This window comes from Urocitellus parryii, chromosome 12 (genome assembly GCF_045843805.1).
Source record: "Urocitellus parryii isolate mUroPar1 chromosome 12, mUroPar1.hap1, whole genome shotgun sequence".
In the NCBI taxonomy this organism is placed as follows: domain Eukaryota; kingdom Metazoa; phylum Chordata; class Mammalia; order Rodentia; family Sciuridae; genus Urocitellus; species Urocitellus parryii.
The window spans coordinates 5029518-5053147 of NC_135542.1; the positions used below are offsets into that span (position 1 = coordinate 5029518).

Below are 23630 nucleotides of genomic sequence, written 5' to 3' on the forward strand. Positions count from 1 at the left end.
TGGGATCAGAAGCCCAAATACCAATGGTTAGCTGGAACATATTTTTCATTTGGCCTATCTGTCAGTATTCCCTGAGGTCATCTGTGCAATCAGCTTCGTTACTCCTGCTCCCTCACTGGATTTCATAGAAACCATATGCTATGTATGAATCAGGGACACCAATCCCACAACATAGCATTCTTGGAATATCCAAAGTCCCACTTTTCACTTCGCCATGCCTGAGATCAGCAGTAATATTTATCAGCAAATGTGAGATTTTCAAAGATCCAATTCTATGTGCTCCTTTCTCATAGAGCCTTAGGCAGGGATATAGCATACATAAATATTAAGTAAAGTCCATAGTTTTTAAAATGTCATCCATTGAATAGTTGACACATGTCTGAGATACTTTTTATTTTGGAGGAGGTCTTATTTAATAGGGAATTCCAACAGCTACCTAATAGTGAAATGAGAAGTCTTGCATCCATTTTATTTTGTTTCTGATGATTTTTATGAGTAAGGGTAAGATACTTCCTTGTTCTGATGCAGATGTTGCCCACTTTTGTGAATGGATGCGGGATGTCACCTACTACTTGCATATCTGCATATTGGGCTTGACACTGCTATCGTACTTGGTAGTTGGCAAAAAGTCAATACTGAAGTTAAGCTCTTGTGTTCTAGCAGCAGAGCTGAAGATCCTTGATGTGCCACCTTCTGCAATCCATGCTGCTCTCTTCATGTTCCTTATTGACTTCCTGGTGATGAGCATCATGGTCTCCTGGTCTTGAGAATGGCCAAGCATTGCTCTGTGAATGTGGAAGATGGGCATGTGGAAGGCTCCAGGGAGGAGGGATCATTGAACATGTACTCGAATCCATGTGCCTGTTGAATGACCTGTTTTTTTATTTTTGGGTTTTAAGGAAGACACTGCCCTCAAACACTTCTGTGCAGCTGGGGATGCAGGCTTCTGCTTCACCTTGCAGGAAGCATTAACGAATCCTTTCCAGAAGACATGAGAAGAGAGAAGTGAGCCTCTGGTATCATGCAGGTTCCTTGCATTGCCCATGGGCTAGAAGAGAGAAGAGTTGCTTCATGAGATTTGATCCCCTTTTTCCTGAAAAGTTCCACACAGAGGTGAGTCCCCAGCATGTTTAGAAATCATTTCAGACACCTTTCTGGACGGAATTGAATCAGAGCCCCTGATGATGTGGAAGAGCTAAAGATGGGTTTGCTATGAATTTTCTATTTCATTCATCAGGGCCTGAGTCAAGTCAGTCATTGTGCTGTCAACACATGAGCTGCTGGTCAAATGTGAGGAAGTGGTCTTGCTTTATGAAAACACCACCCTGATTCAGTGAGCCAGAGGTAGCCTGCAGTCCCTGTTTTCCTGTAAAGGCAGATTGCTGTGGATGGCCTCTGGCCTCGTCATGCAGCCCTGCTCGGAGTAGGGGATTGAGGGACCAGGCAGATCCCTAGTTCCTTTTGACCTTTATTGCCATTGGGCCACCCCAGGATTCTTGGACTCTACCTGGTCTTCTGGCCTGGGTCAGGGGATGTGAGGTTTGGAATCCCCCTCTGTGGCAGGATCCCAGCCCCCCAGCCACTTGAGGTCAGCACATCCTTCCCTAATTGTGTTAGAGTTGGAGACTTCTCCCACCCATCCTCATCCATGCTCATCCCACATTTTGTAGCTTGGCACCTGAGGACCTTTATTCATTGACTTAGTTGTTAGTGATGATGGTTACTAAGACTAAGTGACTCTTTCAAGTCACATCACTTGCATGGTAGGGCTAGAGCATGGATCTTCCTAATTGATTTCATGGGACTCTCTCATGGAAACTGTGACTGCTTCCTAAACACACACTCTACATTTGGAGTGTCAAAATTCTTGCCACTGCCTCCTTGGCAAGTGTATCTTGTCTTCTACGTGGGAATTTCACAAATATTTTCCTTTGGTTTGTGGAGGTCATGCAGAAGGGATTTCATTTGAAATAGCCCAAACAAGAAATACCAGTTGTCTTTTTCGCACATGGATGTGTGTAGTGAACACCCCTTTCTGTGTGCTTGCATGAGTTACTCCTTTGAATTTGTTGAAGAATGGTTGGCTGGGGAGCAAGTTAACGAGAGATGGATATCAATGGTTGTCAAGTATTCTGACGTGAAGAATGTATTGAGGATGTGAAGGCTTTTCTAGCCAGTTCCTATGGCTCAGTCAGGGATCAGTCAGAGGATTCTGTCTGGTAGACTCTTTGGAACATATGTCAAAGTGGCCTGGTCTTACCCTGTCCAGGACTGAATGCTGAGCTTGAGTGGGAGCTTCTTATCAGTTCAAGTACTTCCATGAGTCTGTCCTCTGTTCTCTTTGTTTTTTTTTTTTTTTTTTTTTTTTTTTTTTTAGTTTTCAGTGGACATATCTTTATTTTATTTTATTTTATATGGTGCTGAGGATCGAACCCACTGACTCGCGCATGCCAGTCGAACACGTTACCACTTGAGCCACATCCCCAGCCCCCTCTGTTCTCTTTTTTCCGAGCAGTTTCTAACAGGAAAGGAGAACAAACATTGAAAGTACAGTGATTGGTTATGTATACCAATGTTATTTGAATCAACTTTGTATAATTCAAAATTAACTTTTTGCTAGTAAAATTTCATATGTTGAGGAAATAATGAAAATATTGGGGTTGGGGGATGAGGATGGGCAAATCAAATATTTTTGAGCACCAAGACCTGTTTTTTTTTTTTTTAACTTAAATCATAAACTGCCTGAGGACCACAGCAAGTAGATATTTCCAGAGACAGTGGGAAGGTAGTAGCACATGAGGAAGGGAAGAGCTCTCAGGATGGGAAGAGGGGGCCGCTTCAGGACTCACCGGGCAAGGCACGAGGCTGCTGGCCATGGTACATGCCTGGGCCCACTGAGTGGGGAAGATCCATGCTCTGTGTCCCTCCACCCTCCTCTGTAGCTTGTGTTGGCAGCAGATCAGGGAATTGGGGTCAGAAGTGCTCCCAGTAATATAGGCACCAGCCCCCAGAGTGTGTTCCTAGCCCTTTCCCCACCTGGCCTGACTTGGTGCTTGTGTTGATGCATGGCTGAAACCCTACAGTCATCAGAGTGTGTCTGCGGTCCAGATCCACCCTGCATGGCCAACATGCTCAGACCTTCGGCTGGGTCCTAGGCCTGCTACAACCAAACTCTGTCAACTGGGTGGCCAACAACAGAGGAAGGGCCTTCCCTCAAGCTCCAGGGGCTCAACACACAAGGTGTTGGGCGGTCTCACTGCCAAAACACCTCACAGGTTCCTAGGGGACTGTCCCCCCAACTCTCCCAGCCCTTGCCCACTCTCCTATTGCTGCCCACGATCTGTGGTTCCCATATGGGCATCCCGCCCTGGCTCCAGCCTCACATAGCTGGTATCCCCAAGTCTCCCTGGTATCTGGGTCCAGACTCTCCTCTTCCTACAAGAATATCAGATATTGGATTTGGTCCCAGTTGATGCTGTGTTCCATCATGTGAGCTCTTAGCTTCATCACTGTGCAAAGACTCTTTTCCCACACAAGTTCGCACGACTTTTGGCTGGCTTAAGAATTTTCAGGCGACACTTTTCTAATGAGTACACTTTCCTTCCTTCCGATCTCCCCCCAGTGAGCATTCCTCGCACCCTTGTCCTAGTTCCTTTATGGCAGTTTCCCTCCTTATGGCTGAGAGGACCTAGTGACCCCTGGATTCACACGTTCTCCTTAATCACCAACACACTGCAGAATTCTCCAAAGGGCCATATATGCTCCTGGAAGTTGGTGTTGGAAATAGTTCTCCATCCATTAATCACTCCCTCACTCACTAATGTCCTTGTGTCCTTGAGAAAGGCTCTCCCTTTCCTGGTTTTCCTGAATAGAAATCCTCTTGCCTCTTGGGTGAATAGGGTTATGGGTTGTGCAGAGGGTGTTGGTCCACTGAGCATCTTAGAGACTGTCCTTTATGGAGCCTAATGATCCTCACTGGGGAATGAGGCCAGGGTCCTAACTGTGGTTAGTGTGAGGACACCCTGGGTTCAGAGAGGGAAAGAAGGACGAGGGAAACTCAGATGTCCCTTCATGGCCCCTGGAGTTAGAGGACTTACCCCTTTGCACCTGGGATCAGGAGACCTCATTTCCTCAAGGACACGCACACTCAGACGTTAATCTTGAGTGTGGGTTCCTTTCTGGGGTCCAGGGCTGTTGTTAGCCACCAGGAATGACAGTGCTCTCCATGCTGAGTGGAGCCATTTTTGCCAGGAAAGAGCCCGTGGTCACGCCTTGTGCAAAGCATCCCGCGCCAGGGGCTCCCATCCCTACATTCCTGTCCTGAAAGGAAACCACTCAGAGGCAAGGTGGGTCCAACCACCTCCCATGTGTTCACTCATCACTGTGTTCCAGCATCACCCCAGTTAACAGTCCTGATGGGATTGGATGTGGCTCAGAGTGTCACCCTCATGAGCTCTACCCTGCCACAGCTGCAGTTCTGCAGTGGGAGAAACTCAAAACCTCAAAACACATGCACATGAAAGAAAAGAGCAAGAGCCAGAGCCCAAACAGGCCAGGTGTGGCAAAGACAGCTGGAGTGCCTAGGTTGGGACTCAGAATTATGTCAGTGGGGTGGCATTGCTGCTGGCACCAGCATGATAACAGAGAGCCAGCCCTGCTCATTTTGGGGAGCAGTGTGTTGGGGAAGGCAGCAGAAATTGAGAGGCAGGATTGAGTTTGGCCCTAGGAGGAGGTTGGGTAAGAGGCCAGTGTGGGTTGGAGGGCCTGGGCAGATAGAGAGAGGCCAGGGCACACCCCAAAGCCTGGAGACTGCACTGGATGTCCGGGGTTGTGAAACACCCTCCCCTCTTACTCACAACTGAGAGCAAGGGGCATTGATGAGTTCAGTTTGTGTGCGGCTGCATCCAAGGTGGCTCGGCTAGGCACCTCTGTTTCCTTGACTCAGGAGGCTGGGAGTCCAGGCTCCACCGAGGCTCGGCTGGGAGGATCGGACTCTGAGTTTATGCCTGTGTTCCCTGTAGGATCCATGTTGGCTGAGCCTCAGTGTTTTTGTAATGAGAGGATGGGTGACCGTCATGTCTTTATCACAGGACACACTTGCTAAATGGATTTGTTTGCTCTGAGGAGGAAAGAGAGAGGGGGGAGTGGTGCTGGAGACAGGGATGCAGACAGGGGTCATGGACTTGGCATAACTCAGTCTTGGAGGTGATATCCCATCACCTGTACCCACTTCAATTCCCATGAATCCAGAGGCTGAGCCCCCTTGAGGTGAGGGGTGAACCGGTTCTGGGCAGCAGGATGCTGTGGTACCTCGGAGTCTCTGTGAGACCCCAACACTAGACACACTTGGCCCTTTTGAAATCTTAGGAGAAGCCTTGGGAAGTTGTATGGCAGAGGGGAGCAGCCTCTGCATCTCAGTCCCCTCCAACTTGCCATGGTGTAGAGAGGGAACTGCAGCCACGATGGGACGGACATTGGCCATGTCCCTGTGTGGGACACAGGCCTGATTGAGTTAGGGTGCATTCTTTGTCTCTCCCCTTCTTGTGATTGTCCCATCTGTACATTTGTGCTTTAGCCACCTGTGAGTCCCATCTCTGGTTTCAGAGAGAATAGAGGGTGTTAGGGGCCAATAGACACAATAAACCCTAGAGATTAGATGCTACCCTACTTTCCAGAAAAGACTGGGCACACCATGAGTTGCACAATGATGGGACCAGGGTCCAAAAGCTGCTGAGAGGGAAGGACTGGTTGTGAATGCATTTTTGAAGGCTCCAAGCTGGAACTCTAGTGGCACCAAGCAGGGCAGATGCTGGTGGGGATGTTTGGGTAGTTGTTGGTGAACACCTGCGCACCTGAGATGGGTAGGCATGGAGGAGAAATCGGCAGCCCATAGGGCTGTTGAAAGTGGTCTTATGTGAAAAGAGGCTCAGGTATGGGCACAGGAAATGACATCATTGCCTTGACAATGGATCAAACAGAACATGGAACCCTGGTATCCAGGCACCCACTTCACTGACCAAGCCATCCGAGCTCACTTGGTTGGAGCCACTGGAGGGAGAAGGATGTTCTCCTGTGGTTGCAGACAATGCCGAGCCTCAGGCTCCCAGGAATCTCAGGGGGGCCAACTAGCCCTTTTGTGGATACACTGGGTGAGGCTTCATCTTAGACGCCAGAGCCTCTGGCGATTGTCGCAGAGGAGCTCAAGAGTAACAGTGAGTAGCACAGGGCAGGTGAGCCCAGCAGGCCCTCTAGTCTGATCCCTGATGAATGGCCCAGGACTCCTATTCTGACTCTGTGTGTGTGTGTGTGTGTGTGTGTGTGTGTGTGTGTTTGTACTGATGGGAACTGTCCCATTGTGCTTTGACTCTAGTGTATTGGCACAAGTCATTTTTCTGTTTGTCACCATTTCCATTTTGACCCCACCATTCTTGGTCCCAACCCAGGGTGAAAATGATCAGAACACGGAGGAGCCCTTCAGGGTTCAGAGCCTTGAACCTTACAGGCAGGACCAGCTTAGGAATGAGCTCCTGCCTGTCATTTGTGGGAGGAACCTACATTTCAGCAGCAACATGGGGTTAATCTCCTGGGATTTCATCCCCACCCAGCAGGTGCTGGATCTCTTGTTCCCAAAACAGCCACCTTCTTCAGTCTTTACTCCTGGTGCCACTCCACATCCTCCAAGGGGACAAGAACCTCAGGTTCTGGATGGATGTTGTAGAATGCCCACAGAGCCAACTGCCAGGCTGGGTGGGGTGCAGTTGCTGGGCTTTGCTGATGTTGTCATCCCCCACAGTTCTTGGAACCTTCTGTGGCAGTGGCATCCAGGACCCCAGCAGCTGTGAGTAGCAGCTCCTCACTGCTTCACTCGAGCGAGCAGGTGGAAGACAGCCGCGTTGTTCACGTCCTCCTAGAGGGACAGAGCCTGAGGGAGACAAAGCGCATCCCGGTAAGCCCGACAGCAGGGCTGCCTCCTGGGTGTCCACACAGTGGAAGGCAGGAGACACAGCCAACCCCAGGGCTATGGTGGGAAATAAAGAAGAGAGAGGTCCGTCTTAAGGGCTTGACCTGAGGAGGGAGAGCATCAGCATGCCCAGCTTCAGTGGTGAGTGGGCCTGTGTATTGTGGGTTTTGCAGGCCAGAAGTGCAGACGGAAGTGCTGTGGACAGATGAAGGCAGAGATATGTCCAGGGTGCAGGCTGCAGTGCCTAGAACTTGGTATTCTCAATGAGTGAAGTTGGAGCAGAGGAGGTGGCAGTGACTTGTCACATGTGTAGGAGGGGATGTGTTCCTGGTGGCAGGGAAGAGAACCTCCTTAGCATGACTAGGTGTAGGAATTTGGGGTCGGGATCACCTGGGGGGGTCATGCCAAAGCTTCGGAAATGTTAGGCTTTGCATGTATGTAAATACGGAGCTAAAGGGGTTCTTGGCAGAATTTCTATGGATGTGCAGTAGACACGCTAATGCTGCAGGTGTCCAGCTGCAGAGGAGACATGTTCAGTGACTGCCAGTGCTGAGTCAAGTACATCATTACAACCAGACCCGCACCGAGCTTCCAGAGGCCAGGGCCTCTCAAAGCTATCATGAAGCACTCAAGTGCACACTCTTGTATCTGAGTCTGTTTTGTGTCGTGGCAGTCAGGACCCAAATTTTCAGTGCATCTGCCTCTTCCACCCACAAAGGCAGCCTGCATCCCAGATCACACTTGGTGCGCAGATCCCTGGCCCATTGCTCTCATCTCAGTGAGATGAGAGTGTGTCTGTGCATAGGCAGTTTGGTCCTTTGACATGAGTGGAATGTGGCTCCCCAGGGGGAGGGGAGATGGCAGGTACAGGCAGATATTTGTACCAGGATTGTTCTAGTAGCACATTGCAAGAACCCAGGTGGTATACGGAGGACACACTCAGGTAGCAGGATAACAAGATTGTGCCCTTGTATATGTAGCTGAGATTTCTCCTGAATGTTTGACCACAGTCTTCTGGGTAGCTCTTCTAAAAGCCATTCTCTGATGACATTTGTCCCACCCTGATCCAGGTGACCTTTCAGGAGACGGTGACAAGCCTCATCCGCAGGGCCTTGGACCAAAATTTGTTGCAGCATGAGGATGTGGACAACTTTGAGCTGCTGTATATGATGTCTGAGGATGAGAGTAAGTAGGACAATCAGACAGTGGGGAGACATGATCCACAGTGGGCTCAGGATAACTGACAGCCAAGAGAAAGTGGGCCTTGGCCCCAAAATACCAAAGTGTGATGGGCCTGGCGGAGACTCTCAGGGGTTGTGGGTGTTTTGTGGTATAATCCTTGAGTGCCACCTAACAATTCTCTCCACTTCGCTCTGCAGAAATCAAGGTCTCTGACCACGCACTCGTGTGTCTGTCCATGAATCTGGGAATACAATATTTCATTGTGAGGAAACGCCCCCAGGTCAAGGGAAAGGAGGTAAACACCTACCTTATTCAAGCTGTGCATGTGCTGCCATTCCACTCCGACCTGAGGAAATAAGAAGCCTCAGCACCTGGACATATTTGCTGGAAGCCCATAGAGCCAACTGACAGTCTGGGGTGGCTTTCTGTTTCTGGGTTTGCTGATGTTCCATCCCCCACAGTTCTCAGAATCAACCTGCAAGTCCTCCAGGCCGCTTTCCCACAAGCAGGTGGGAGACACCTGCTTAATTCGTGTCCACCTAGAAACACAAAGTCCAGAGATGGCCAAGAGTGTTCTGGTAAGCCTGGGAGCAGGGGTGTCCCGTGGTGCTTACACCTGGGTGGGGAGCAGACACTGGTCCAATACCATGGACTACTCATGCCCTCTTGAATTTGGAGCTTCTGGATGATCAGGAGGATAGATGGGAATCAAGAAGGGAGAGGTCAGTGTGAAGGGCTGGAGCTGAGATGAGCGAGTGCAGCAGCTTGTCCACTGCCATGTCTGAGGGAGTCTGTGTGTCAGGTGGCAGCATGCAGTCCAGAAGGGCAGGGACAGGTATGGGTGACAGATGAGAATAGGACAGGAACTAGGTTGCAGGTTCCCTTGTATGGGATGCTGACGTCTATGGAGGAGGACAGCAGTGTGAGGTTCTGCATGTTCCTTGAACAAGGAGCTGAGAGAGTCTCTCTGCAGAGTCGATATGGATGTGGAGCAAGCACACTAAATGTCCAGGTAACCCAATGACCACCCTTGCCGGATGAGGTGCCCTCCTACATCCCAGCCAGCACTGAGCCTCTGGAGGCCAGGAGCTCTCGTGGCTATCTTTCAGCACTCCTGTGTGTGGTCATGTTCCTGGGTCTGTTTTTGGCCCTGGCAATCCAGACCAAAGCCTCTAGGTTTTGTGCCTAGGCCATTCCCAATGCCGCCTGCATCCTCGGGCAGACCTGGGATCTTGGAGGCTATTGTCCCATTCCTCCCAACTTGTGGGATGAGATTGCATCTGTATGCAGGTAGTGGGGTCCTTTCACTCCGAGAGGAGTGCAGCTCCACAAAGAGCAATGGCAGGCCCAGGAAGTCCTATGTACACGGATTGGGCTAGTAGCCTGTGGGAAGAGCCCACACGATGAGCAGGAGGTCAGCCTCGGGTAGTAGGGTCATGGATGTTGCCCTTGTATTTAGAGTGGAGGTGCCTCCAGAATGCCCCTGCCCACTGTCCTTGAGTAGTCACTTCAAGGCCCATTTCCTGAAGGCCTGTCTCCCATGCTGCTCCAGGTGACCTGCCAGGATAGGGCTCCTGTCGTCATCCGCAGCGCCCTCGACCTACACTTCCTTACTGAGGAGAATCCAGAGGATTATGAGCTGGGCCAAATCATCTCTCGCCGTCAGAGTAAGTGAGACAATCAGATAGCAGAGAGCAAGGGTCAGGATGTGGACTCAGGTCAACTCTTAGCAACAAAGAGTAGTCTCTGACCCCCAAGAACACTCCAACAGGTGTGTTGGGTTCGTGCACAAAGCCAACTGCACTTCTGCTGGTGGAAGGTCTTGAGGTCCAATAGTATACCCCAGTGGATGTTGCGGCTCCCCACCAGGTGCCCTCCCCTGGACATGAACAGGCATCCAAAGCTGACATCTTTGAGGAGTGAGGAGGAAAGCCTCTCTCCAGGAGCAGTATGTTTTCATGGTCTGGGATAGGAGTGGTTTCAAAGGAACATGGGAATGCATGGGCTAAAGAGGGAACTGGCATTTTGTGGACTGAAGCAGTACTATTGAAAGCCTTCTGTGTGACCAGAAAACCACTGCCTGGGCAGAGCATTGCCAGGATTCTAGCAAGCAGTAACAGGATGAAATTGGGAAGAAAACACAGCCTGGGAGACAGCCTGAATCATGTTTTTGCATAAATTCCATGGTCTTACGCACCTGAGTCCACTAGGCAAGGAGTGATCACAATAGCCAGGTTGTGATCCCTAACTAAAGTGAGATGAGGGCTTCCTGAGCACTTAGCCACAGAGCTCATCTGATAATAATGCCAGCGCTTTTTTGTTGGTTGGTTGGTTGGTTTTTGTGAGCCAAACACCACAGCAGCCATTATCCCAGCCTATGTACCCTGAAGACCACCATCCCTATGAGTTCTAGGATCACTTGTCTCCTATCTTAACCTACTGTTAGGTTAGTAGAGTCTATGGAAGAGGAAGTCTGTCTGGGGCCTTGGTAGCCTAAGAAATTCATAGCAGAGATCTCCACATCCAACACAGAAGGGATGGAGAACAGGCTCTAGGTTAGAGGAGGGCGACAGGAAACACATGTTCAGAGGAAGGAGAAGCGGCTGTTGTATTCCCCCACTCGGGGTCATGGCACCACTGGGCCATACACCATGTTGGAGGGAAGCAGTCCCTTTGCTGGTCTTTGGAACCATTGTTCTCAGTAGGGCAGTATTTGGAATGTGGCCTCCATTCTCAGAAGCCTGGTCCACATGGAGGCGGGCTCCACCAACGCAGAAGCATGGCTCTAACGTGGTATCCGTGCTGGTCAGCCTGTCCTCACTGTGGCCATACTTGAGGAAAATAACTCAGAGGAGGAATCCTAGGCCTTTTCTCCGGGTTTCATAGCTTTCTCTTTGGTTGTGCACTGAGGCTGTCCATAAAGCTCTAGTGTGTGGCAGTGGAGAGCTCCTCAGCCCTTGCCACAAAGGCATAGACTGGGAGAGAGAGAACGAGGCTGGCAGAGAGGGAGAGAGAGAAAGATGGAGAGGGAGGACCTCTACTTGGAGAATGAGGATTCAGTGGAGCCAACAGGAACAAGGTACTGTTGCCCAGGGCACAACCCTGTTTAGGTCTTCCTCCAACCATGCTCAACCTTTCTTCCAGTCCCTCCCACCCCCCAGTAGTGTATTCATCTTGAATGAGAATTTCATGTTGACATCAGAGCACTCACCATCCAATGCTTCCCTCCAAACCCACCTATGAAGATGGCTCATGTGGGGACTGAATCTTCGGCACAGGAGCCTTTTGTGGGAGATTTCAGATGCAAACCCTAGTGGTGTGCTTTGGCAGATGCAAGAGGACCTGAGATATTCTGGAGTCCAAAGCCTTTGGTAGGAACAGACATTAGGTCTGTTGAAGTGCTCTGCCTAGTTCTTCCTCAGGGAGGACTGTGGAGGCTGTCTTTGTTGGTATTGGTGCTGAATTGGAGAGCTCTCAGGTGTGTGGCTCTGGCCTTTTCTGGCACAGGCTCTCAGATGTTGGCGTGTCCTAGGGAGCACCTCCTGAGTGCCACCTTCTTTTTGTACACCCCTCTCTCCCCAGAGCTGAGGATTCCAGCAGAGGCCAACGTATTTTATGCCAAGAATCCTCACAAAAAATCCAACTTTGTGCTGAGGAAAAGGAGCCTCTCCCAAAAGAATGATGGGTGGATCCAGCCTCAACCTCCCTCTCGTCCTGGAAAGAAGGCTCCTGCCCTCCTGAGGATGCTTGCAAAACCATTCTGCTGCTGTGTGCCTGGGCGGGGCTGAGGCAGCCCAGGAATATTTACATTGATTACTATTTTCTTCAAAGTTTGAATCTATAGTTTGCCATTGTCCTTGACCTTGTTTAGTAACACAGTTGTTACTCTATCCTGTATTTGTTGTTTCCATTAATATATTATTATTTTAAAATATATATGTTTTTGTTACCTGATCTACTGTGATGATTTGAGTATACTAAATGTAGCAGTGATTCCTAAAGGACACATCCAAACCAACAGGAAGGAATGTTTCATTCTATCAGCAAGAACTTTGGTTTTTAGGAGTTTGGCAGATGGCGTTATCTGAGTCAGTTTTCCAGTGGGGGCAATGAAGTATCAGCTATGATGGTACAAACACAAACAAAGACACACAAACACACACAAGAGCACACACACTCACTGAGAGATAGATAGACAGATGGAGTTGGTCTCTGCTGAAATACTTTGGAGACACGGTTCTGATTTCTCCCCTTTTGGAGTATTTTCAATTGCACAAGGTGTCTTGCAAATGAACCCATGTCTGAGGAAGACATGCATGTGTACTTCACATGCCACTTTTCACATAGCAGGAAGGTCATGTCATGTAATATTTTTCATGCAGCTGTCTTTTGACTGTGAACCATCCCATGAGGTCAGCTGTGGAATTTTCAACTTGTAGCATCACAATGGGGATCCACTCTTTGGATTTGGGGATATTTCCGATTTTCTTGATTCAGATTGGAATGATATATATATTAGTTTTTGATGAAAATTCTGCATTTGATGGTAATGAATGTCGTGCATCTAGGAATCTGTAGAGTGCAGACAATGAATGGATGCCTCCTGTTGTCTGGACTGGTCTGAAAAGTCCTGTAGCATCTGAGCATGTGTGAGGGCTGTACAGGTCTTGCAAAAAGTCCAGGTCAGATGATCCTGCACAAAGCTGAACTCCTAGTGGTCTCCACAACAGTGTAAGGGCCAAGGAGAAACACACTTCCACACAGAAGTTGGGAAGCTACCTTATGAAGGTGATCATAGATACGGGATTATTAATATATCCAGGTTGGCATCTATTATTTTTTTAGCTTTTGACTTTCGCAGCTGTGGGCATCTTGACAACCATCAACTCCCTGTAAGCACAGACAACTCTATAAGAACCTGAGGATAAATTTCCCTGTGCATGTCCCCTTGTGAAACTGCTTAAGCACCGCCTGGTTTACACACAGGTGGAATTTCTAGGTCAAAGTGTGCATGTTTACTTCTTTGACTAAGCACTGCCAGGTGGCTCTTCTGCATAGCTCTACCTGTGGCCAGGATTGTATTATCTAGCTTTCTAACTTTTGCATGTTGAGTAGATACATAGTGGGAGCACACTGTTTTTGTTGGTATTTTTCTTGGTATCTATTCTGATGCTTTTCACTGGGGGATTTTTTCCTGTGAAAATGGGCTTCCTCTACTTGACCTTATTTTCTTCTTTTTAAAATTTTTTCAATGTGACTTTTTAATTTTAGTTTTATTAAAGACATTGCCCCTTGCTTGCATAGTCTATATCTAAAGCACTAGTCCTTGCTCCAAGGCCCAGCTTGCTCTCAGCTGCCCCAGGAGGGGAACAGTCTTTGGCGGTAGACAAGAGACACCCCTGCAGGGGGCACAAGTGCTTTGGCCCTCTGGTGTCTTGCCAGCAGTGCTTCCCATGCTCACAGAGGGTTTCAGACACTGAGTCAATGGTCCAGGTGGTCTTTTGTTCAGTCTGATCTCAAATTGAGCTCCTCTGAGAGGTCATATTGAAGTCCTTGTGTGTACCTGATCCATCATTTTAAACAATATTCCAAGTTCACTTTTTGTGTGTACGTGGGTTCTGGGGATTGAACCCAGGGCCTTGAGCCTGTGAGGCAAGTGACCTACCTGAGCTACACCCTCAGAGACCCCTGTAAAAGTATTTCCCCTTTGCCTCGGGGTCTAAGTTGCCAAGGCTGACCTCAAACGTTCCTCTTGCCTCAGCCTCCCTGGTGGCTGGCATGACAGGCATGCACCTGGGACTGTCACACTCGAGCCTGTGATGGGAACTCATGTGCATCTGTCCAGGGCTGAGCATGGTTAGGCAGAGCTGTGCTCCAGGCTCCCTGCAGGGCTGTGGAGGCTTCTGCTGCCCAGCAGCCCTGGTGCCATGGCCAGGGCTCCTCCCAGCCGAGGGCAGGCAGCTGCCCATTGCTGTAGGCTGACCTTATTTTCTTCTTATGGCACTCGTCCGTTCTCTGGAGTATGTCGTATGGTTTGTCCATTAGGAGTCTAACAGGTCCTCTAGAACCTTCAAACAATTAGTAAAATTCCTGAACAGTAAGTGAGCACGCGCAGAAATTGGGCTAATATTTTGGGAAGAACAATGTTGGATGATATATTCATGGCTTGAATATATCATCCAACATGAAGTTATATTTTATTACTTACAAAATGATAAAATAATGAAGCAATACCATGGGCTGAGCTAAAATAGATCCTTAGGATCTTAGGCATTCTGTAATAAATCTGTGTCACTTGAAGTGTAGAGTTGATCGACTCTGAGTAATGAAACAGAAGTAAAGGTATCAAAGCAAATGATCATCTGTTTCCAATTTTCTGTGATTTGGTTCAAGTGGTAAAGTGGTGATATTTATTAATAATGGATCAAATAGGTTCATAATTGTTTTAGAGTACAATTAGATGCCTTCAAACTTTAGGCTACATGGGCACATTTGAGAACGGTTCCAGCCATTCTCTCATCCTTTGGGTCATTCCCCTCCTATGTCCTGTGAGACATTTTCTATGTGAGGCTTTAAGAAGAAGAAGAGAATATTCTGTAAAGAAAACCTTGTGATCTGTGCAGTATGAAGTTGAATGGGTTCATTCAGAAATCAGAAATTCTATTGAAAGATATTTATTTGCATGAGCCAAATAAAACCTATTTTTAGGCATCCTGGTGAAGACAAGGTTTTATCTTTATGTCTCATTTTCTATGTTTTGTTGTTGTTGTTGTTGTTGTTGTTAGAATGAGATTCATATGTTGCCAGACCATTCTATCAGATGTGTAACTAGATGCCATTTAAATTACCCACTTTTACATGGTAGACAGTTTTTAATGAACACTGCCTGTCTGCACCTTTTTTAAAAACAGGACTGGGATCAGAAGCCCAAATACCAATGGTTAGCTGGAGCATATTTTTCATTTGGCCTATCTGTCAGTATTCCCTGAGGTCATCTGTGCAATCAGCTTCGTTACTCCTGCTCCCTCACTGGATTTCATAGAAACCATATGCTATGTATGAATCAGGGACACCAATCCCACAACATAGCATTCTTTGAATATCCAAAGTCCCACTTTTCACTTCGCCATGCCTGAGATCAGCAGTAATATTTATCAGCAAATGTGAGATTTTCAAAGATCCAATTCTATGTGCTCCTTTCTCATAGAGCCTTAGGCAGGGATATAGCATACATAAATATTAAGTAAAGTCCATAGTTTTTAAAATGTCATCCATTGAATAGTTGACACATGTCTGAGATACTTTTTATTTTGGAGGAGGTATTATTTAATAGGGAATTCCAACAGCTACCTAATAGTGAAATGAGAAGTCATGCATCCATTTTATTTTGTTTCTGATGATTTTTATGAGTAAGGGTAAGATACTTCCTTGTTCTGATGCAGATGTTGCCCACTTTTGTGAATGGATGCGGGGTGTCACCTACTACTTGCATATCTGCATATTGGGCTTGACACTGCTATCGTACTTGGTAGTTGGCAAAAAGTCAATACTGAAGTTAAGCTCTTGTGTTCTAGCAGCAGAGCTGAAGATCCTTGATGTGCCACCTTCTGCAATCCATGCTGCTCTCTTCATGTTCCTTATTGACTTCCTGGTGATGAGCATCATGGTCTCCTGGTCTTGAGAATGGCCAAGCATTGCTCTGTGAATGTGGAAGATGGGCATGTGGAAGGCTCCAGGGAGGAGGGATCATTGAACATGTACTCTAATCCATGTGCCTGTTGAATGACCTGTTTTTTTATTTTTGGGTTTTAAGGGAGACACTGCCCTAAAACACTTCTGTGCAGCTGGGAATGCAGGCTTCTGCTTCACCTTGCAGGAAGCATTAACGAATCCTTTCCAGAAGACATGAGAAGAGAGAAGTGAGCCTCTGGTATCATGCAGGTTCCTTGCATTGCCCATGGGCTAGAAGAGAGAAGAGTTGCTTCATGAGATTTGATCCCCTTTTTCCTGAAAAGTTCCACACAGAGGTGAGTCCCCAGCATGTTTAGAAATCATTTCAGACACCTTTCTGGACGGAATTGAATCAGCGCCCCTGATGATGTGGAAGAGCTAAAGATGGGTTTGCTATGAATTTTCTATTTCATTCATCAGGGCCTGAGTCAAGTCAGTCATTGTGCTGTCAACACATGAGCTGCTGGTCAAATGTGAGGAAGTGGTCTTGCTTTATGAAAACACCACCCTGATTCAGTGAGCCAGAGGCAGCCTGCAGTCCCTGTTTTCCTGTAAAGGCAGATTGCTGTGGATGGCCTCTGGCCTCGTCATGCAGCCCTGCTCAGAGTAGCGGATTGAGGGACCAGGCAGATCCCTAGTTCCTTTTGACCTGTATTGCCATTGGGCCACCCCAGGATTCTTGGACTCTACCTGGTCTTCTGGCCTGGGTCAGGGGATGTGAGGTTTGGAATCCCCCTCTGTGGCAGGATCCCAAGCCCCCCCAGCCACTTGAGGACAGGCACAGCCTTCCCTAATTGTGTTAGAGTTGGAGACTTCTCCCACCCATCCTCATCCATGCTCATCCCACATTTTGTAGCTTGACACCTGAGGACCTTTATTCATTGACTTAGTTGTTAGTGATGATGGTTACTAAGACTAAGTGACTCTTTCAAGTCACATCACTTGCATGGTAGGGCTAGAGCATGGATCTTCCTAATTGATTTCATGGGACTCTCTCATGGAAACTGTGACTGCCTCCTAAACACACACTCTACATTTGGAGTGTCAAAATTCTTGGCACTGCCTCCTTGGCAAGTGTATCTTGTCTTCTACGTGGGAATTTCAAAAATATTTTCCTTTGGTTTGTGGAGGTCATGCAGAAGTGATTTCATTTGAAATAGCCCAAACAAGAAATACCAGTTGTCTTTTTCGCACATGGATGTGTGTAGTGAACATCCCTTTCTGTGTGCTTGCATGAGTTGCTCCTTTGAATTTGTTGCAGAATGGTTGGCTGGGGAGCAAGGTAACGAGAGATGGATATCAATGCTTGTCCAGTATTCTGAAGTGAAGAATGTATTGAGGATGTGAAGGCTTTTCTAGCCAGTTCCTATGGCTCAGTCAGGGATCAGTCAGAGGATTCTGTCTGGTAGACTCTTTGGAACATATGTCAAAGTGGCCTGGTCTTACCCTGTCCAGGACTGAATGCTGAGCTTGAGTGGGAGCTTCTTATCAGTTCAAGTACTTCCATGAGTCTGTCCTCTGTTCTCTTTTTTTTTTTTTTTTTCCAGTTTTCAGTGGACATATCTTTATTTTATTTTATTTTATTTTATATGGTGCTGAGGATCGAACCCACTGACTCGCGCATGCCAGTCGAACACGTTACCACTTGAGCCACATCCCCAGCCCCCTCTGTTCTCTTTTTTCCGAGCAGTTTCTAACAGGAAAGGAGAACAAACATTGAAAGTACAGTGATTGATTATGTATACCAATGTTATTTGAATCAACTTTGTATAATTCAAAATTAACTTTTTGCTAGTAAAATTTCATATGTTGAGGAAATAATGAAAATATTGGGGTTGGGGGATGAGGATGGGCAAATCAAATATTTTTGAGCACCAAGACCTGTTTTTTTTTTTTTTAACTTAAATCATAAACTGCCTGAGGACCACAGCAAGTAGATATTTCCAGAGACAGTGGGAAGGTAGTAGCACATGAGGAAGGGAAGAGCTCTCAGGATGGGAAGAGGGGGCCGCTTCAGGACTCACCGGGCAAGGCACGAGGCTGCTGGCCATGGTACATGCCTGGGCCCACTGAGTGGGGAAGATCCATGCTCTGTGTCCCTCCACCCTCCTCTGTAGCTTGTGTTGGCAGCAGATCAGGGAATTGGGGTCAGAAGTGCTCCCAGTAATATAGGCACCAGCTCCCAGAGTGTGTTCCTAGCCCTTTCCCCACCTGGCCTGACTTGGTGCTTGTGTTGATGCATGGCTGAAACCCTACAGTCATCAGAGTGTGTCTGCGGTCCAGATCCACCCTGCATGGCCAACATGCTCAGACCTTCGGCTGGGTCCTAGGCCTGCTACAACCAAACTCTGTCAACTGGGTGGCCAACAACAGAGGAAGGGCCTTCCCTCAAGCTCCAAGGGCTCAACACACAAGGTGTTGGGCGGTCTCACTGCCAAAACACCTCACAGGTTCCTAGGGGACTGTCCCCCCAACTCTCCCAGCCCTTGCCCACTCTCCTATTGCTGCCCACGATCTGTGGTTCCCATATGGGCATCCCGCCCTGGCTCCAGCCTCACATAGCTGGTATCCCCAAGTCTCCCTGGTATCTGGGTCCAGACTCTCCTCTTCCTACAAGAATATCAGATATTGGATTTGGTCCCAGTTGATGCTGTGTTCCATCATGTGAGCTCTTAGCTTCATCACTGTGCAAAGACTCTTTTCCCACACAAGTTCGCACGACTTTTGGCTGGCTTAAGAATTTTCAGGCGACACTTTTCTAATGAGTACACTTTCCTTCCTTCCGATCTCCCCCCAGTGAGCATTCCTCGCACCCTTGTCCTAGTTCCTTTATGGCAGTTTCCCTCCTTATGGCTGAGAGGACCTAGTGACCCCTGGATTCACACGTTCTCCTTAATCACCAACACACTGCAGAATTCTCCAGGGGGCCATATATGCTCCTGGAAGTTGGTGTTGGAAATAGTTCTCCATCCATTAATCACTCCCTCACTCACTAATGTCCTTGTGTCCTTGAGAAAGGCTCTCCCTTTCCTGGTTTTCCTGAATAGAAATCCTCTTGCCTCTTGGGTGAATAGGGTTATGGGTTGTGCAGAGGGTGTTGGTCCACTGAGCATCTTAGAGACTGTCCTTTATGGAGCCTAATGATCCTCACTGGGGAATGAGGCCAGGGTCCTAACTGTGGTTAGTGTGACGACACCCTGGGTTCAGAGAGGGAAAGAAGGACGAGGGAAACTCAGATGTCCCTTCATGGCCCCTGGAGTTAGAGGACTTACCCCTTTGCACCTGGGATCAGGAGACCTCATTTCCTCGAGGACACGCACACTCAGACGTAAAACTTAAGTGTGGGTTCCTTTCTGGGGTCCAGGGCTGTTGTTAGCCACCAGGAATGACAGTGCTCTCCATGCTGAGTGGAGCCATTTTTGCCAGGAAAGAGCCCGTGGTCACGCCTTGTGCAAAGCATCCCGCGCCAGGGGCTCCCATCCCTACATTCCTGTCCTGAAAGGAAACCACTCAGAGGCAAGGTGGGTCCAACCACCTCCCATGTGTTCACTCATCACTGTGTTCCAGCATCACCCCAGTTAACAGTCCTGATGGGATTGGATGTGGCTCAGAGTGTCACCCTCATGAGCTCTACCCTGCCACAGCTGCAGTTCTGCAGTGGGAGAAACTCAAAACCTCAAAACACATGCACATGAAAGAAAAGAGCAAGAGCCAGAGCCCAAACAGGCCAGGTGTGGCAAAGACAGCTGGAGTGCCTAGGTTGGGACTCAGAATTATGTCAGTGGGGTGGCATTGCTGCTGGCACCAGCATGATAACAGAGAGCCAGCCCTGCTCATTTTGGGGAGCAGTGTGTTGGGGAAGGCAGCAGAAATTGAGAGGCAGGATTGAGTTTGGCCCTAGGAGGAGGTTGGGTAAGAGGCCAGTGTGGGTTGGAGGGCCTGGGCAGATAGAGAGAGGCCAGGGCACACCCCAAAGCCTGGAGACTGCACTGGATGTCCGGGGTTGTGAAACACCCTCCCCTCTTACTCACAACTGAGAGCAAGGGGCATTGATGAGTTCAGTTTGTGTGCGGCTGCATCCAAGGTGGCTCGGCTAGGCACCTCTGTTTCCTTGACTCAGGAGGCTGGGAGTCCAGGCTCCACCGAGGCTCGGCTGGGAGGATCGGACTCTGAGTTTATGCCTGTGTTCCCTGTAGGATCCATGTTGGCTGAGCCTCAGTGTTTTTGTAATGAGAGGATGGGTGACCGTCATGTCTTTATCACAGGACACACTTGCTAAATGGATTTGTTTGCTCTGAGGAGGAAAGAGAGAGGGGGGAGTGGTGCTGGAGACAGGGATGCAGACAGGGGTCATGGACTTGGCATAACTCAGTCTTGGAGGTGATATCCCATCACCTGTACCCACTTCAATTCCCATGAATCCAGAGGCTGAGCCCCCTTGAGGTGAGGGGTGAACCGGTTCTGGGCAGCAGGATGCTGTGGTACCTCGGAGTCTCTGTGAGACCCCAACACTAGACACACTTGGCCCTTTTGAAATCTTAGGAGAAGCCTTGGGAAGTTGTATGGCAGAGGGGAGCAGCCTCTGCATCTCAGTCCCCTCCAACTTGCCATGGTGTAGAGAGGGAACTGCAGCCACGATGGGACGGACATTGGCCATGTCCCTGTGTGGGACACAGGCCTGATTGAGTTAGGGTGCATTCTTTGTCTCTCCCCTTCTTGTGATTGTCCCATCTGTACATTTGTGCTTTAGCCACCTGTGAGTCCCATCTCTGGTTTCAGAGAGAATAGAGGGTGTTAGGGGCCAATAGACACAATAAACCCTAGAGATTAGATGCTACCCTACTTTCCAGAAAAGACTGGGCACACCATGAGTTGCACAATGATGGGACCAGGGTCCAAAAGCTGCTGAGAGGGAAGGACTGGTTGTGAATGCATTTTTGAAGGCTCCAAGCTGGAACTCTAGTGGCACCAAGCAGGGCAGATGCTGGTGGGGATGTTTGGGTAGTTGTTGGTGAACACCTGCGCACCTGAGATGGGTAGGCATGGAGGAGAAATCGGCAGCCCATAGGGCTGTTGAAAGTGGTCTTATGTGAAAAGAGGCTCAGGTATGGGCACAGGAAATGACATCATTGCCTTGACAATGGATCAAACAGAACATGGAACCCTGGTATCCAGGCACCCACTTCACTGACCAAGCCATCCGAGCTCACTTGGTTGGAGCCACTGGAGGGAGAAGGATGTTCTCCTGTGGTTGCAGACAATGCCGAGCCTCAGGCTCCCAGGAATCTCAGGGGGGCCAACTAGCCCTTTTGTGGATACACTGGGTGAGGCTTCATCTTAGACGCCAGAGCCTCTGGCGATTGTCGCAGAGGAGCTCAAGAGTAACAGTGAGTAGCACAGGGCAGGTGAGCCCAGCAGGCCCTCTAGTCTGATCCCTGATGAATGGCCCAGGACTCCTATTCTGACTCTGTGTGTGTGTGTGTGTGTGTGTGTGTGTGTGTGTTTGTACTGATGGGAACTGTCCCATTGTGCTTTGACTCTAGTGTATTGGCACAAGTCATTTTTCTGTTTGTCACCATTTCCATTTTGACCCCACCATTCTTGGTCCCAACCCAGGGTGAAAATGATCAGAACACGGAGGAGCCCTTCAGGGTTCAGAGCCTTGAACCTTACAGGCAGGACCAGCTTAGGAATGAGCTCCTGCCTGTCATTTGTGGGAGGAACCTACATTTCAGCAGCAACATGGGGTTAATCTCCTGGGATTTCATCCCCACCCAGCAGGTGCTGGATCTCTTGTTCCCAAAACAGCCACCTTCTTCAGTCTTTACTCCTGGTGCCACTCCACATCCTCCAAGGGGACAAGAACCTCAGGTTCTGGATGGATGTTGTAGAATGCCCACAGAGCCAACTGCCAGGCTGGGTGGGGTGCAGTTGCTGGGCTTTGCTGATGTTGTCATCCCCCACAGTTCTTGGAACCTTCTGTGGCAGTGGCATCCAGGACCCCAGCAGCTGTGAGTAGCAGCTCCTCACTGCTTCACTCGAGCGAGCAGGTGGAAGACAGCCGCGTTGTTCACGTCCTCCTAGAGGGACAGAGCCTGAGGGAGACAAAGCGCATCCCGGTAAGCCCGACAGCAGGGCTGCCTCCTGGGTGTCCACACAGTGGAAGGCAGGAGACACAGCCAACCCCAGGGCTATGGTGGGAAATAAAGAAGAGAGAGGTCCGTCTTAAGGGCTTGACCTGAGGAGGGAGAGCATCAGCATGCCCAGCTTCAGTGGTGAGTGGGCCTGTGTATTGTGGGTTTTGCAGGCCAGAAGTGCAGACGGAAGTGCTGTGGACAGATGAAGGCAGAGATATGTCCAGGGTGCAGGCTGCAGTGCCTAGAACTTGGTATTCTCAATGAGTGAAGTTGGAGCAGAGGAGGTGGCAGTGACTTGTCACATGTGTAGGAGGGGATGTGTTCCTGGTGGCAGGGAAGAGAACCTCCTTAGCATGACTAGGTGTAGGAATTTGGGGTCGGGATCACCTGGGGGGTCATGCCAAAGCTTCGGAAATGTTAGGCTTTGCATGTATGTAAATACGGAGCTAAAGGGGTTCTTGGCAGAATGTCTATGGATGTGCAGTAGACACGCTAATGCTGCAGGTGTCCAGCTGCAGAGGAGACATGTTCAGTGACTGCCAGTGCTGAGTCAAGTACATCATTACAACCAGACCCGCACCGAGCTTCCAGAGGCCAGGGCCTCTCAAAGCTATCATGAAGCACTCAAGTGCACACTCTTGTATCTGAGTCTGTTTTGTGTCGTGGCAGTCAGGACCCAAATTTTCAGTGCATCTGCCTCTTCCACCCACAAAGGCAGCCTGCATCCCAGATCACACTTGGTGCGCAGATCCCTGGCCCATTGCTCTCATCTCAGTGAGATGAGAGTGTGTCTGTGCATAGGCAGTTTGGTCCTTTGACATGAGTGGAATGTGGCTCCCCAGGGGGAGGGGAGATGGCAGGTACAGGCAGATATTTGTACCAGGATTGTTCTAGTAGCACATTGCAAGAACCCAGGTGGTATATGGAGGACACACTCAGGTAGCAGGATAACAAGATTGTGCCCTTGTATATGTAGCTGAGATTTCTCCTGAATGTTTGACCACAGTCTTCTGGGTAGCTCTTCTAAAAGCCATTCTCTGATGACATTTGTCCCACCCTGATCCAGGTGACCTTTCAGGAGACGGTGACAAGCCTCATCCGCAGGGCCTTGGACCAAAATTTGTTGCAGCATGAGGATGTGGACAACTTTGAGCTGCTGTATATGATGTCTGAGGATGAGAGTAAGTAGGACAATCAGACAGTGGGGAGACATGATCCACAGTGGGCTCAGGATAACTGACAGCCAAGAGAAAGTGGGCCTTGGCCCCAAAATACCAAAGTGTGATGGGCCTGGCGGAGACTCTCAGGGGTTGTGGGTGTTTTGTGGTATAATCCTTGAGTGCCACCTAACAATTCTCTCCACTTCGCTCTGCAGAAATCAAGGTCTCTGACCACTCACTCGTGTGTCTGTCCATGAATCTGGGAATACAATATTTCATCGTGAGGAAACGCCCCCAGGTCAAGGGAAAGGAGGTAAACACCTACCTTATTCAAGCTGTGCATGTGCTGCCATTCCACTCCGACCTGAGGAAATAAGAAGCCTCAGCACCTGGACATATTTGCTGGAAGCCCATAGAGCCAACTGACAGTCTGGGGTGGCTTTCTGTTTCTGGGTTTGC

The 23630-nt window shown here is 48.9% G+C and overlaps 1 protein-coding gene across 1 annotated transcript; it reads left to right on the plus strand.

Annotated features, from left to right (window-relative positions):
- The first annotated feature begins 8614 nt into the window (after positions 1-8614).
- Positions 8615-11938, plus strand: LOC144249594 (ral guanine nucleotide dissociation stimulator-like). The gene is made up of 3 exons (XM_077791712.1): positions 8615-8721; positions 9696-9810; positions 11726-11938. Exons 1-3 carry the CDS (start codon positions 8704-8706, stop codon positions 11929-11931), a joined length of 339 nt encoding a protein of 112 aa, XP_077647838.1. The 5' UTR covers positions 8615-8703; the 3' UTR covers positions 11932-11938.
- The last annotated feature ends 11692 nt before the right edge of the window (positions 11939-23630 follow it).